General features: G+C 41.7%; 1 protein-coding gene across 5 annotated transcripts in view; it reads left to right on the forward strand.

Moving 5' to 3' along the window:
* Positions 1–2,853, forward strand: part of spopla (speckle type BTB/POZ protein like a) — a 209,615-nt gene extending 206,762 nt beyond the window's left edge. For all 5 annotated transcript variants that reach the window (XM_072579713.1, XM_072579716.1, XM_072579715.1 and 2 more), the window contains one exon: positions 815–2,853. In XM_072579713.1, coding sequence (XP_072435814.1) covers positions 815–959 — 145 coding nt within the window. In that variant the 3' untranslated portion in view covers positions 960–2,853. The remainder of the gene's footprint in view (positions 1–814) is intronic.
* The last annotated feature ends 13,232 nt before the right edge of the window (positions 2,854–16,085 follow it).

Below are 16,085 nucleotides of genomic sequence, written 5' to 3' on the forward strand. Positions count from 1 at the left end.
AGCCTTTTTTGTCCTGCACAAGTGGATCACCTCACACTTACCCAGATTGAATTCCATTTACCACTGACCAACCATCCATATCCTTTTGTAATCTAAGGGTAATAGTTGCTCAGAAAAACTCTTTGATCTCCTGGGTAACTATTAAACTGAGCCCTTGGCATCCATCCTGACCTGGCCAACCCAACACCACATGCCCAATGTGGTTCTTTCCCATCTGCACCCCTACACTAGCACAACATCACCACCACTGGACTAGAATCCACCTCAAACACTCAACCACTTGTTGGCGTGCTGCAACCCTTTCACCTACTTGGCACCCAATCCCTCCCTAACCTCAACCTGCCTATCATCCACCCTTACTTTACATACATAACTTTTCACAGTGACTGTCAAAGAGGCTGTCTGTCGTGTTGCATATTTACATCACAGAACAAGACACATTGACTGCCTCAAAAGGGGTGTAATTTCAGTGATCTTCTGTCCTGTTTGTGACAAGGATTCTCTGGGACTGGCCCTCCCTTGTTTTGTTACACAAAGCTGGGATCCAGAGTTGAATTCATTTTAAGGATATGTGTGTGTATTTTTGTCTGGCCACTGGAAAACCGCTGCTTTTAGCCACAATGAAAAATCTCAAGACACATATTGATGGATGCAGAAGTCCCAAAAAGAAAACTTGACCACCTAACATGGATCATTCAATCATAGATAGTTATGTTTTGTTTCTTAAATATAAATAACAGGTAGTGACACTTGAATACAAGTCATTCTCATTGTTATTCCTCCTGATGAACTTTATCATTTGACTTATTTGCAGCCATGCCACAGATGTGATGGAGACAGAAGGCTGGAAGTCGATGATTCACTCCCATCCTCATTTAGTTGCAGAGGCCTTCCGAGCATTGGCGACTGCGCAATGCCCACCATTTGGTATTCCACGCAAACGGTTAAAACAGTCATAATTACACTAGAGGACTGTAGGTACTGATCTCGCTACTGACTTTTGCGTAAAGGTATTTCTACCTTGCACCCATACAAGATGAAGTCCTCATTTACATACAGAGGTCACACCTGAACTTTAACTGTCTTTAATTGCTCTGCTGAAGGATGTGTTCCAGTATGGTCTTCAGCTTTAAATTAGTTTACATGCTTTTCTCTCAGCCACTTAAACAGCCTTAAATGATTTTCATCCTTCCTGTTAAGTTCACATGATTTTAAGTTTCTTTTTTTTAAATTAATGTGTGCCTTGTCATTAGACCAGGCTGTGCAAAATTGCATCAGCAGTCATATTGCAGAGTCTTCCATTGAATGACTGGGAAAGACAAAATAAGTCTTTAACACTTTTTTCTTAATAACTACTGTCTGTACAAAATTATGGTTGATTCCCAAGGAAATTAATCAATCTGAGCCTGATTGGCTAGATTGGAGCAATAGTGCATGTGATTTGATGACTGTCCCCAACCCAGCTTTGCATTATGCATGCTGTTGAAATTCTGCATTACAGCCTGAAAGGGATGTACCATTCAATAGCACGTGTCCTTAATGGCCAGTGGTATATGAAGTACACGGTTGGTTTGTGAACCACCATTTTCTTTTTCAGTGTTTGTATACCTTGTTTACAGTTTGGAATTTCTACTGTACAGATTTTATTTTGAGAGTTAAATTCACATTTTTGGCAGAAATGTTAAAGACCTTTGTTATAATTGTGTGAAAATGGTTTGTAATGTTCAGCAACCTTCTAGAACTTGAGATCACATCATAGCTAAAGTCAAAACACTATATCTTTATGCTACCAATGGACCCAAAACAATGGACTAGTTCAGCAATCCACAGTGCAACAGTGTGAAACTTGAATAATGGAAGAGCATTTCTGAAGACTACCCATTTGAAACGCCTAATAAAGATGTTAAGACACTGAAGGTCACTTGATCAAATTAGTTTTTCCAAATATGCTTACAATGTTTCTGTCCCATTCACAATTAAGAGAAATTTCTCGCAAATTTTCTCCTCTGCCCTTCTCTCATGAAGGTGTTGATTCTTTGGGATCCAGGTCCAGGGGTGCTGGTCACCCTCCAGTATCTCATCCAAATGGCTGTTATTCATGTGTGAGTGTCATACGGGTATTTAACCGCGGGGGACATCACAGACAAGCCTAATGCTATCCTTGCCTGATGTCAACACGTGCACTTCCAGTGGGGCTGTCGGATAGTGATCAGATGTGAAAACCCTGGTGATTTTCCATTCCCCTACCCCAGCTGGTGCTTTGACCATTGAAAACACCCTAATTGATGCCCCAGCTAAGATCACTTAACTCAGCACAGACTAGGGATTGAAACTGAGATCTTCCAGATACTCACTGGATAAACATGCTGAGCCACTGGGGAAGGTAGCCCTTTTAAGAATGAATGGGTATTGTTATCAAGTCATTTGTCTGAGACACTGTGCTAAGGTAACACTGTAGATTTTGTAGAAAACTCCAGTTTCAGGACAGTGATTTGCAATGCCTCAAATTGACTTTACATAGCAATTGATTTGCTTATGTTTTGCTATTTTATTTATTATGCATCAATATATTTCATAAAGCTTATGTTACGTTAAAGAAACTTTGTAAGACTTTATAAATGCAATTGAATGCACTAATTTGTAACAGCGTTCATTTCTGTAGACTATTGTTTTGTGAAAATCATTTTTGTTAGACAAAAGAACTCAACTATTTTTAAAAAAAAGGAGGTAAAAGAAGCTGATGGGTTTAAGTTATCAATGTATCTGTTTACCGTCATATCACAAATTCAGAAAGTATGGTTGCATGAACTACACACCATTAAAATTTGAATAAAAACTTAAAATGAGTTTTGAGATGGATGTTCAAAACTAATTGGCATTAATTTTCATGCTCTGAGCAGTTTGAATACAATAATCTGTTTTAAATTAGTAAAACCTATTTTCTACTTGTTTGCTGAAGTGTTTATTTCAGGCAGATCAAAACAAAATAATGTTGCCTTCTGATATATTTGTTCCTGATTGCATAAGAACTGCAGCTGTCCACCTCCATCTACTTTGATGGGAGAACAAGAATATTCTGGGGTGTAGATTGTTTCATAGTTGACAGAGATGTGCAACACTGCCAGGTGGAAGCTTTGGTTGTGCAGCGCAAAATTTAACTCATCCACTTTGAGTTTCTTTCTTTTGTGATTTCTAATATTCGCTTTGATCTCAGCTGAATAGAGGTGCTCCATCTAGTGACTGAACCACAAACTAATAACTTTTTCCATTGAAAATAAATTCCAGAGACCAGGGATCTAAATTTTAAACTGGGTGGACCATCATCATAGTCTGGAAACGTAAAGGCCTTGTCCATCTTATAGACTTGATTAATCAAATCAAATTGGCCAGGATAGTCTCGAGGGCAAATTCAATGAATGTTTGGTGATTGTATCTTTGAACAATTTTTATGGAACCAACCAGAAAGCAAGTTATTCTGGATATGGTATTATATAATGAGGTGGGATTAATTAATGATCTCATGGTGAAGGATCCTCTAGGGAAGAGTGACCATAACATGCAAGAATTTAAGGAGGTATTCAATTTCTCCTAAGTAAAATATATTCCAGAAAGGAAGAAAGAATGTAAGATGGTAAAACATTCATCCATGCGTCAGCAAGCAAATTAAAGATAGAATAAAGATAAAATCTTAAAGCATGCCACACTGCAAAGACAGTGGCAGGTTGGAAAATTGGGAAACTTTTACTAGAGTCATAGAGATGTACAGCATGGAAGCAGACCCTTCGGTCCAACCCGTCCATGTCGACCAGATATCCCAACCCAATCTAGTCTCACCTGCCAGCACCCAGCCCATATCCCACCAAACCCTTCATATTCATATACACATCCAAATGCCTTTTAAATGTTGCAATTGTACCAGCCTCCACCACATCCTCTGGCAGCTCATTCCATACATGTACCCCCCTCTGTGTGAAAGATTTGTCCCATAGGTCTCTTTTGTATCTTTCCCCTCTCACCCTAAACCTATGCCCTCTAGTTCTGGTCTCCCCGACCCCAGGGAAGAGACTTTGTCTATTTATCCTATCCATGCCCCTCATAAATTGTAAACCTCTATAAGGTCACCCCTCAGCCTCCGACGCTCCAGGAAAAACAGCCCCAGCCTTTTCAGCCTCTCCCTATAGCTCAAATCCTCCAACCCTGGCAACATCCTTGTAAATCTTTTCTGAATCCTTTCAAGTTTCAAACATCTTTCCAACAGGAAGAAGACCAGAACTGCAATATTCCAACAGTGGCCTAACCAATGTCCTGTACAGCCACAACATGACCTCCCAATTCATATACTCAATTCTCTAACAAATTAAGGAAAGCATACCAAACGCCTTCTTCACTATCCAATCTACCTGCGATTCCACTTTCAAGGAGCTATGAACCTGCACTCCAAGGTCTCTTTGTTCAGCAACATTCCCGAGGACCTTACCATTAAGTGTATAAGTCCAGCTAAGAATTGCTTTCCCAAAATGCAGCACCTCGCATTTATCTGAATTAAACTCCATCTGCCACCTCTCAGCCCATTGGACCATCTGGTCGAGATCTTGTTGTAATCTGAGTTAACCGTCTTCGCTGTCCAGTTTTGGTGTCATCTGCAAACTTACTAACTGTACCTCTTATGCTCGCGTCCAAGTCATTTATGTAAATGACAAAAAGTAGACGACCCATTACCAAATCTTGTGGCACTCCACTGGTCACAGGCCTTCAGTCTGAAAAACAACCCTCCACCACCACCCTCTGTCTTCTACCTTTGAGCTAGTTCTGTATGCAAAAGGCTAGTTCTCCCTGTATTCCATGAGATCTAACCTTTCTAACTAGTCTTCCATGGGGAACCTTGTCGAACGCCTTACTGAAGTCCATATAGATCATATCTACTGCTCTGTCCTTATCAATCCTCTTTCTTTCTTCAAAAAAACTCAATCTAGTTTGTCAAACATGATTTCCCCCACACAAAGATGTTGACTGTTCCTAATCAGTCCTTGCCTTTCCAAATACATGTACATCCTGTCCCTCAGGATTCCCTCCAACAACTTGCCCACCACTGACGTCAGGCTATAGTCCTATAGTTCCTTGACTTGTCCTTACTGTCCTTACCACCCTTCTTAAACAGTCGCACCATGTTAGCCAACCTCCAGTCTTCCGGCACCTCACCTGTGACTATCGATGATACAAATATCTCAGCAAGAGGCCCATTAATCACTTCTTTAGCTTCCCACAGAGTTCTCGGGTACACCTGATCAGGTCCTGGGGATTAATCCACCTTTATGCGTTTCAAGACAGCCAGCACTTCCTCCTCTGTAATATGGGCATTTTGCAAGATGTCACCATCTATTTCCCTACAGTCAATATTATCCATATCCTTTTCCACAGTAAATACTGATGCAAAATACTCGTCTAGTATCTCCCCAGTTTTCTGTGGCTCCACACAAAGGTTGCTTTGCTGGTCTTTGAGAGGCCCTATTCTCTCCCTAGTTACCTTTTTGTCCTTAATATATTTGTAAGTAAATAATAAAACGAGCAAAGTAATTTATGAAAGAAATCTAATGAAAAGTATGAAAATGGATAGCAAAAGCTTCCATATATATATAAAAGGGAAAAGAATAGCTAAAGCGAATGTGGGTCCTTTTGAGGATGAAACTGGGGATTTAATAGTGGGAAGCAGAGAAATGGCCAAGACACTAAATCACCATTTTGCCTCAGTTTTCCCAATAGTAACAGATAATGCAGCGGGGTTACAGAAATTGAGGAACTTAGAGCAATCATCAAAAATGTGCAGATTATTGGGATTGAAGGCAGCAAGCCTGCAGAGCCTAATGGCCTACATCCTAGAGTCTTAAGGAAGTACAATAGAAATATTTAATCCATTGGTGAAAATGCTCTAAAAGTCCTTTGATGTCAGAAAGGTTCCAATGGATTGGAAAAATGCTAATAATTCAGAAATGGAGGGAAGGAGAAATAGGAAACCAAAGACTTAATAGTTTAATGTCTGCCTAGAAAATTGTCAGAATCCATTATTTGGGGCATTTATAAATTCAAAATGCAATACGTCAAACTAGGCATGGTTCTATGAAGGGTAAATCATATATAATTAACTTGCTACAGTGACTTGGATGTGAGGATAAACGTACCACAGCCAAATTTGCATTTGGATAAGTTAAATGAATGGGCCAAAATTTGGCAGATGGAGTTTAATGTGGGTAAGTGTGAGATCATCCATTTTGGTTGGAAGAATGGAAATAGCAACTTATTATCTAAATGGAGAGAATGTCTGAGTGCTTCAGTACATAGGGATCTGGGTGTTCTCATGCATAAATGCAGAAAACTAGTACAGGTACAGCAGGTAATTATAAAGGCAAATGGAATCTTGGCATTTATTACTAATTGAAGAGTAATGGGTTAAAGAGTTATGGAGAGCGGGCAGAAAAGTGCACTTGGAAGGCCAAAATGAGATCAGCCATGATCGTACTGAATGGCAGGGCAGCTTCAAGAGGCCGATTTGTGTACTCATGTTCCTAGCTCTTATGTTCTCAATGGAACGGCTTCATTTCCCAAAGAGGTTCTTGGTGGCCTGCCTAAAAATTGAGGGTCATAATGGGAATATGATAACACAGATGTATTGGAGGCCTGTGGGAATTATTAGTGGAAATTAAAGATGAAAGTTGTATGGGGGAGCAAAGGAGCTATTGAAATTAGCAGCAGGAACAGCAGAGACCCTCGTGAAGACTGAGCGCTGACTTCGACTTTACCAAACCCAAAAGAAGTTCTGAGGAAAATAATTTTTAAAATATTATCTTGTGTTGTTTCAGCACCTCCTACCTTGATTTTTTTTTTGTCATATTAGAAAGTGTGTAACACTCACCAAGTCTTCAAAGTGTGATTCAGACCCTTTGGCTCATCAAGTCTGCACCAACAGAACTATCAATAAAGGTGTGCTCATCCCAATTTCCTGCACCTGTCCCATATCCCTAAATGTTATGATATCTCAAATGCTCATCCGTTTTTTATTTTAAATTATAAGGGTTCTGGCCTCCTCCACCTTCCCAGGGAGTGCATTCCAGATTCTCAACATCCGCTAAGTTAAAAACCTTTCCCCAAATCCCCTCTGAACCTTCTGTCCCTTACCTTAAAACTTTGCCCTCTTGTGATTCACCCTTCAATCAAGGGGAATATCTGCTTTCTATTCACCCTGTCCATACCCTGTCCCCCTTTCAATCTTCTTTGCTCAAAAGAAAACAATCCAAGCCTTTAGTCTGTCCTTATAGCTCAATTTCTCCATCCCAGGCAATATCTTAGTGGACCTCCTCTATCCTCCTCTACTGCTATCACATCCTTCTTGTAGTGAGTTGACCATAACTCTAGCTGTGGCCTAACTAATGCTCTGTACAACTCCAACATTGTTTCCTTGCTGTTGTTTTCATCAATTGTGGCATAGAATATAAGTGTCTGATATGATTAACTATCCTATTGACATGCTCTGCCAACTTCAGAGATCTGTGAATAATTACCACAAAATCCTTCTGTGCCATTAAACTACACAGCGTCCTGCCATTCATCTTATTTCTTCTTCCAAAGTGCATCATCTCATACTTATCAACCTACAACCATCTTCCTTGCTATTAGCTACTCTATCAATCTTGGTGTCATCTGCAAATTTTCTTTAACCTTCCTGCACATTTTCATCTATATAATTTATGTATATAACAAAGAATGAGGGTCCCAGTTCTTATCCTTGTGATACACTGCTGGACACCAGCCTCCAGTCACTTAAACAGCCTTCTAACTCTACCCTTTGAGTCCTATTACTCAGCCAGTTTCTGATCTATCTCGCTAAGTTTCCCTCAATTCCATGTGCTTTAACCTTTGCTAAAACCCATATGAACTGAACATTCCTCATCCACACACTTGATCACATTTTCAGACACTTAGAACAGATTTGTCAGGCGTTGCCACTCTTTGACAAAGCCATGCTGACTATCCCTAATTAACCCCATGCCTTTTCAAGTTGGTATTTAGAATTTTTTCCAGTTGCTTCCCGACCACTGATGGGAGACTCACCGGTCTAATTTCCTGGTTCTTCCCTACAACCCTTCTTGAAAAGTGGAACCGCACAAGCCATTTTTGTCCTGGGGCACTTTCCCCATGGCCAGAGAGGAAATTTTAAAAATTGTGTCAGAGCCCCGACAGGAGCCAGGGATACAATTCATCTGGGCCAAGGGATTTATCCATTTTTAGCCCGTCAGAGCCTCCACTACCTCCCCATTTTGTGTTAAACTGTACAAGTTCCTCACCATCCCTTGTCCTGATTTCTGAACCTACGTTCTCCTTTTCCAGAGTGAAAACCAAAGAGAAGTATTCATTTAACACCCATCTAATTTCCTGCAGCTTCACACACAGGTTGCCTCCTTGGTCCCTAATGGACACCACTACTTCCCTGGTTAACCTCTTTCCTTTGATGTATTTATCTTGTGAACAGGATTTGGGAGAATCATAAGTCCTTTTTCATGCCTCCTTTTAGCTCCTCTAATTGCTTTCTTAAGTTCCCTCCTACTTTACTGTATTTCTCTAGGGCCATAGCTGAATTGCTCTCTTTGGATTAGATAAAACCTCTTCCCTTCCTCATTCAGTACTGAATTGTCCTCAACATCCAGGGTTCTCTGAATTCATTGCTCCTACATTTCCCTCTAAAGGGTACAGGTTGGACCTGTACTGTCCCTAGCTCTGTTATGAATGCCCCCCAACTACTCTGCTGTAGACTTATCTGCAAGGTGCTGTTCCTCGTCAATTGTGGCCAGATTTTGCTTTATTTTAATAAAATCTGCCTTCCCCCAATCCAAAGCCATCTTTTCAGGTGATCTGTTTCCTTGTCCAAAACAAATTTGAACCATATCATGTTGTAGTCAAAACCACTGAAATGTTGCCCGAGTGCCACATTGAACACTTGTCCAACTTCCTTCCCCAGAACTAGGTCCAGTGATGTGACATCCTCTGTTGGCTTTCTACATATTGATATAAACACTTCCCCTGGATTCATTTCAAGAAATCCAACCTCTCTAAACCCTCAACACTGACTATCCCAAATTACGTTGGAAAAGTTGAAATTCTCTTGTACAGTTACCCAATTATTACTCTTACAACCTCTGTGAACTGTCAACATATTGTTACCATTATTTTCTGCTGACTCTGGGGACCTGTAATGCATTCCCAATAAAATGGCTACTACCCTTAATGCTCCTAAATTCTATCCACAAAGCATCATTTGAGGATCTTTCAAAATACTGTCTTTCCTTATTGCAGTAATTGACTACTTAATTAATTGTGTTATATCACTACCCTTTACACCCTCCCCCGTCTCATTTAAAGATCCGATAGACCAGAATGTCGTTGCGAGTACTGCACTTCCCTCAACCATGTTTTTGTGACGACAATGCTATCCAACTTCCATGTGTTAATCCACACTATTGACTCATGGGTCTTATCTATTATACACCTAGTATTAAAGAAAAGACATCCAGCCTTGCCTTACTCTCTTGACTCTCAACATAGATGAACTCACTGTGACTAGCTTCCTTTGCTAGATGTGTCTGTTTCATTGATATTCTGTGTCCTCTCTCCTGCCCACAGCACAAATAAACTGCAAGGATGTTGACCTCAAAGTAGTTTGGTGTAGGCTGTCCCATTTGTAATGTCCCACCTTCCTCAAAAATAGTCCCAGTGATGCAGGAAACTACAATCCCTCCCTCTTGCACCAATACTTGAGCTACACATTCATCTGCCATCTTTTTGTTTTTCAATACTTGCTCGCACATGGCACCGAGAGTAATCCAGAGATTACGATCAGTGAGGTCTGACTTTTTAATCTACTGCTTAGTTCCCTGATTTTTGATGCAAGACCTTATTCCTAACTTTGTCCATGTCAATGGTACCAACATGTACTGTGCCTTCGAACTCATCACTCTACCCTTTCATAATGCCCTGCAGTCATTCATTGGCATCCATGACCTTGGCACCTGGGAGGCAACACACCACCTGGAGTTAGGTTTCAGCTGCAGAAACGCCTGGCTGGTCCCCTGACTAAATAATCCCTATCACCATTGTTGTTCCTTACCCCACTCTGTTTAGTATTGAGATCAGTTATTTTCTTTTGAAGATTATTGCAACACAAAATTAAACTTGTGAAACATTCTTCTGTTTTGTTGTGCTCAGGGTCAAAGATGTTGGAAATTACAGAACGAATTATAAAAATGAATTGAAAGATTTTTGTTTTTAAGTCCAAACAACATTACAAATGCCAGTAGGATATTTGTTGCCTTCCAAATGTTATGTAATGTTTCAAGGTGGATCTTCTTTCAATAACAAGTAGAGTACCAAAGAAATTTGTGTTCTTTCATTGCACTGAAATTAATATCAGTACTTTGGAAATAAATTACTCCCATCTGAGATTAGCTTTGTTGAATTAAATAATTAAAACAACTTTATGAAAAAAAATTAAAGCTACTAGAAACTAGAGACTTTCTTAGGTATTGTTAATGGCTTGATTTGAATTACTGCTAGCATCTAAAAGTCCCTGTGCTGCTGTACTGCCACTGACAAACCTCCTAGTTCAGGATTATCAGTCATTTAGACAGTTATTTGTGACAATCTTATCAAGGAAAGGAACCTGAAGAGATTTATTAACGTTCTTAAGAATCATAAATTAAAAGCTACTTAAAGAATTCACTTTTACTGATTAAACTGCTATACTGAAAAGCCTGCATCTGAAGCAAAGCTTATATAAATAGTGTCCTAGGCTCAACCGTCTTCAACTGCTTTATAAACAGCCTTTCTATCAATGAAAGGTCAGAAATGGGGATGTTTGCTGATTGAATAGCAACTTAGACCATTCACAATTTTTCAGATACTAAGGCAATCTTTATTCATGCAGCATGATGTTAAAAACTTGTAAGCATGAACTTATGAATATCAAGTAATATTTTTCCCAAGCAAGTTCCAGACAATTTGCATTTCTGACGAGAGAGAATATGACTATTTACCTTTGACATTCCTTAACACTATTATCACTGAATCACCTACAATCAACATCCTGGAGCCTAAGCGTTGACTACAAACAGATTGGACCACCATGTAAATATTGTCACTCCAAAAGCAAGTCTAGCTGGAAGTTTAGTGGAAAATAACCCACCTCCTAACTTGCGCATCTACAAGGTATAGGTCAGCTGTATAATGAAACACCTTTCTGAATAAGCACAGCTCCAATAGCACTCAAGTCTCAACATCATATAAGGCAAAGTAGTCCATTTAATCAGTATCCCATCAATGTTTACTGGCCCAGAGGAATATGTGTAGTATTAATAAAGACACAAAGCAGCAACTTGTTATGGTTGCTTCTACAGTAGCTTCCAAACCTGTCACCTGTACCACCCAAAAGGAGACATGGGAACACTACTCCTGCTTGTTCCCTTTCCAAGTCAAATACTGTACTAATTTGAAACAATATTGCTGATCCACAGTCTTGGGTGCTCATCCTAGAACTCCCTTCTTAGCAGCATAGTCAAGTAACCTACACCATGTACGCTGTAATAGTTCAACATAGTAGCTCATCACCACCTTCTCAAATTAAATCACAGAACCAGAGAATTAGCGAGTTTTGAGAAGATTTCTAGCTCAGGTTGAGGTTCTGGATGTAGGTTTGCTTGCTGAGCTGAAAGGTTCATTTCCAGATATTTGGTCCCCCTACTAGGTAACATTTTCAGTGGCCTCCTGGTGAAGCACTGCTGATGATTCCTGCTTTCTATTTATATGTTTGGGTTTCTTTGGGTTGTTCATGTTCATGTATCCTGGACGCTTGACAAGTCATTCTAAATTGAGACTACATTAAAAAAGCAACACACTACTTACAGATGCCAACACTTACCAACAATTGGTGATAAGACACCACCCCACAACTAGAGAACTGAATCATAGCCCTACTCAAAAAAAACTTCAGAAATCTGGAGAAATAAATAAGACTGACTTCTAAAAAATGAAACCAAACGGATCCAACACACCACGCTTCTACGGATTATCCAGAATTCACAAACCAAGAGCCCCCCTCAGACCTATAATCTCACTACCTGGAACACCAACGTATACCAAAGACTAAAATACTTAGTAGAAGGCTCACGCCACTCCATCCACTCCACCCAAGAATTCCTGAAGACCATCAAAGACATGAAGATAGAAGAGGATGAAATAATGGTCTCCTTTGATGTAACAGCGCTGCTGACATTAATCAACATTAACCTGGCCAAGGAAACACAGACTGCACTATTAGAAGACCTAAAGGCACATACATCAAACACCACTAACTTCATCAGCAAGGACAATATCGTCAAGCTAGTAGACCTATACCTTACCATGCAATTCACCTTCAACAACAAAACCAGGATACATGAACATCAACTAGCCACAAAACGACATGACCCTCTCTCACTAGTATCCTTACATACAGATAGGGAAGGACACCACTTCCAATGGGACAGCACATCCATCCTAAGACAAGCCAAACTGAGACACACATGAGAACTCCAAGAAGCATGGCATTTCAACCGGAACTCCATCAACAAACACATTGAGTTCGACCCCATCTACTGCCCCCTGAGAAAAAGAATGGGAAATGACATCACTAACCCAAAGAAATCCAAACATATAAATAGAAAGCAGGAATCATCAGCAGTGCTTTGCCTGGAGGCCCACTGAAGATGTTACCCAGTAGGGTGACGAAATGTTTGGAAATGAACCTTCCAGCTCAGTGAGCAAACCTACATCCAGAACCAGTGAATGGTCATAGCACCGAAATTTGGTCTGTCATAATAACACCAGCTTTATGCAAGAACAACTCAGTTTGTTGTCCCATGCCAATTCACCAAAGCCTTACAAAGCTTTTCAGATAATTAACAACTTCCTTTTTGAAAACTGTGATTGAATCAGTCTCTACCACACCCATACTCTCAGGTAGTGCTTTTCCAGTCCAGTAACTTGGTGCATAAAAATGTTACTTGTGTCATCTCGGGTTCATTTGGAAATTGCCTTAAACTGACATCTATAATACTTTGTACCCTCCTCCAATGATGTGACGATGCTGCTCCTTTGACAAGGTTATTCTGTCCTTTTTTTTTCAAGAGGAGACATAAATGCAAAGGTTTTGATATGTCTGGGTTTATCTATTTGAAGAAGCTTGTAAGTTTTGAGAAAAGAAACAGTTGAACAATGGAAGCGGAGTGGCCGGTTCTCCAAGCTGAGTTTGACTCTGGTTTGTTTTGGTTTTCACAGTCTGGCTGCTCAGAGCCACTGGTTAATTAAAGCTAGGGAATCCAAAGAAACAGCAACAGTGGAAGGAGGTTCCATGCTAAATCTTTCTGCCATCTTTGTCTCCTGTAAGAACCTGTGTCTGATTTTTACATTTTTGCCAAGGAGGTGTTTATGGGGACAGTTGCAGGAATTTGGAAGAGCATCATTACATTGGGATAGTCTGTTGGGTTTTCAGATAGGTTAAGTTATTCTGTATTATGTATTCTTGTTCTAGATTGTTCTTTGTTTCATTCAGCATTCTGTAAATAAATTATGTTTTGTTTAAAACTGAGGGGCTTTGACCAGCTGCAACTCTCCTGGAATATAAACAACTGGAAAAAATAGGGTCTGGGCTTCCTTCTTGAAATGTTTCGAGGGGGTCTTACCTGGTCTATAACAATGTGCACAACATTTTTTTCTCTATCTTTTCTGTCCAAACCTTCATTATTTTGAACGCCCCTATTAAATTTCCTTCTCTTTGGATACGTTGAAAAAAATACAATTGAAGTTGTTCAGTCCTGGAGCCATTGTCATAACTTTTATCTCAAATACAGATGCAAAGTTAAAATGTGGCAATTGCAGATGGGTGCTGACAAAACCTGGAGTGTTATCACCAGAACTATTGATAAGCAGACATACTGGGATAAAAACTACTGGGTAAAAACAATGACTGCAGATGCTGGAGACCAGAGTTTAGGTTAGAGTGGTGCTGGAAAAGCACAGCAGGTCAGGCAGCATCTGAGGAGCAGTAAAATTGGATGTTTCGGGCAAAAGCCCTTCATCAGGAATACAGGCAGAGTGCCTGAAGGGTGGAAAGATAAATGAGAGGAGGGTGGGGTGGGGTGGGGAGAAAGTAGAATAGAGTACAATAGGTGAGTTGGAGGAGGGGATGAAGGTGATACGTCAGGGAGGAGGGTGGAGTGGATAGGTGGAAAAGAAGATAGGCAGGTAAGACAAGTCATGGGGACAGTGCTGAAGTCCACATTGATGCCCTGGGGTTGAAGTGTTCCGAGGAGGAAGAACGCCTCATCTTCCGCCAGGCGTCGGGTGGTGAGGGAGCAGCGGTGAAGGAGGCCCGGGACCTCCATGTCCTTGGCAGAGTGGGAGGGGGAGTTGAAATGTTGGGCCACGGGGTGGTGTGTTGATTGGTGCGGGTGTCTAAGAGATGTTCCCTAAAGTGCTCTGCTAGGAGGCGCCCAGTCTCCCCAATGTAGAGGAGACCGCATCGGGAGCAACGGATACAATAAATGATATTGGTGGATGTGCAGGTAAAACTGATAGATGTGGAAGGCTCCTTTGGGGCCTTGGATGGAGGTGAGGGAGGGGAGGTGTGGGCGCAGGTTTTGCAATTCCTGCAGTGGCAGGGGAAGGTGCCAGGTTGGGAGAGTGGGTTGTAGGAGGGTGTGGACCTGACCATGTAGTTACGAAGGAATGGGCTTTGCGGAAGGCGGAAAGGAGTGTGGAGGGAAATATATCCCTGGTGGTGGGGTCTGTTTGGAGGTGGCGGAAATGTCCGTGGATGATGTGGTTTATGCGAAGATTGATAGGATGGAAGGTGAGCACCAGGGGGGTTCTGTCCTTGTTACGGTTGGAGGGGTGGGGTCTGAGGGCAGAGGTGCGGGATGTGGACGAGATGCGTTGGAGGGCATCTTTAACCACGTGGGAAGGGAAATTGCATTCTCTAAAGAAGGAGGCCATCTGGTGTGTTCTGTGGTGGAACTGGTCCTCCTGGGAGCAGATACGGCAGAGGCGGAGGAATTGGGGATGGCATTTTTGCAAGAGGTAGGGTGGGAAGGGGTATAATCCAGGTAGCTGTGGGAGTCGGATTTGTAAAAAAATGTCAGTGTCAAGTCGGTCATCATTAATGGAGATGGAGAGGTCCAGGAAGGGGAGGGAGGTGTCAGAGATGGTCCAGGTAAATTTAAGGTCAGGGTGGAATGTATTGGTGAAGTTGGTGAATTGCTCAACCTCCTCATGGGAGAACGAGGTGGCGCCAATGCAGTCATCAATGTAGTGGAGGAAGAGATGGGGGGTGGTGCCGGTGTAATTATGGAAGATGGACTGTTCTACGTAGCCAACAAAGAGACAGGCATAGCTGGGGCTCATACAGGTGCCCATGGCTACCCCTTTGGTCGGGAGGAAGTGGGAGGATTCGAAGGAGAAATTATTATGGGTGAGGACCAGTTTGGCCAAACGAATGAGAGTGTCAGTGGAAGGGTACTGTTGGGGACGTCGGGAGAGGAAGAAACGGAGGGCTTGGAGGCCCTGGTCATGGCGGATGGAGGTGTAGAGGGACTAGATATCCGTGATGAAGATGAGGCATTGGGGGCCGGGGAAACAGAAGTCTTGGAGGAAGTAGAGGGCGTGGGTGGTGTCTCGAACATATGTGGGGAGTTCCTGGACTAGGGTGGATAGGACAGTTCGAGTTAGGTAGAAATGAGTTCAGTGGGGCAGGAGCATGCTGAGACAATGGGTTGGCCAGGGTGGTCAGGCTTGTGGATCTTGGGAAGGAGGTAGAACCGGGCAGTGCGGGGTTCCTGGACTATGAGGTTGGAAGCTGTGGGTGGGAGATCTCCTGAGGTGATGATGGTTTGGTGATGGGGGGGATGGGGTCATGGTTGAGGGGGAGGTAGGGAGAGGTGTCCTCGAGTTCGCGTCTGGCTTCAGCAGTGTAGAGGTTCAGTGTGCCCCCTTTATGTGCAAGCTTGATG

The sequence above is a fragment of the Chiloscyllium punctatum genome, chromosome 10 (genome assembly GCF_047496795.1).
Source record: "Chiloscyllium punctatum isolate Juve2018m chromosome 10, sChiPun1.3, whole genome shotgun sequence".
Lineage (NCBI taxonomy): Eukaryota > Metazoa > Chordata > Chondrichthyes > Orectolobiformes > Hemiscylliidae > Chiloscyllium > Chiloscyllium punctatum.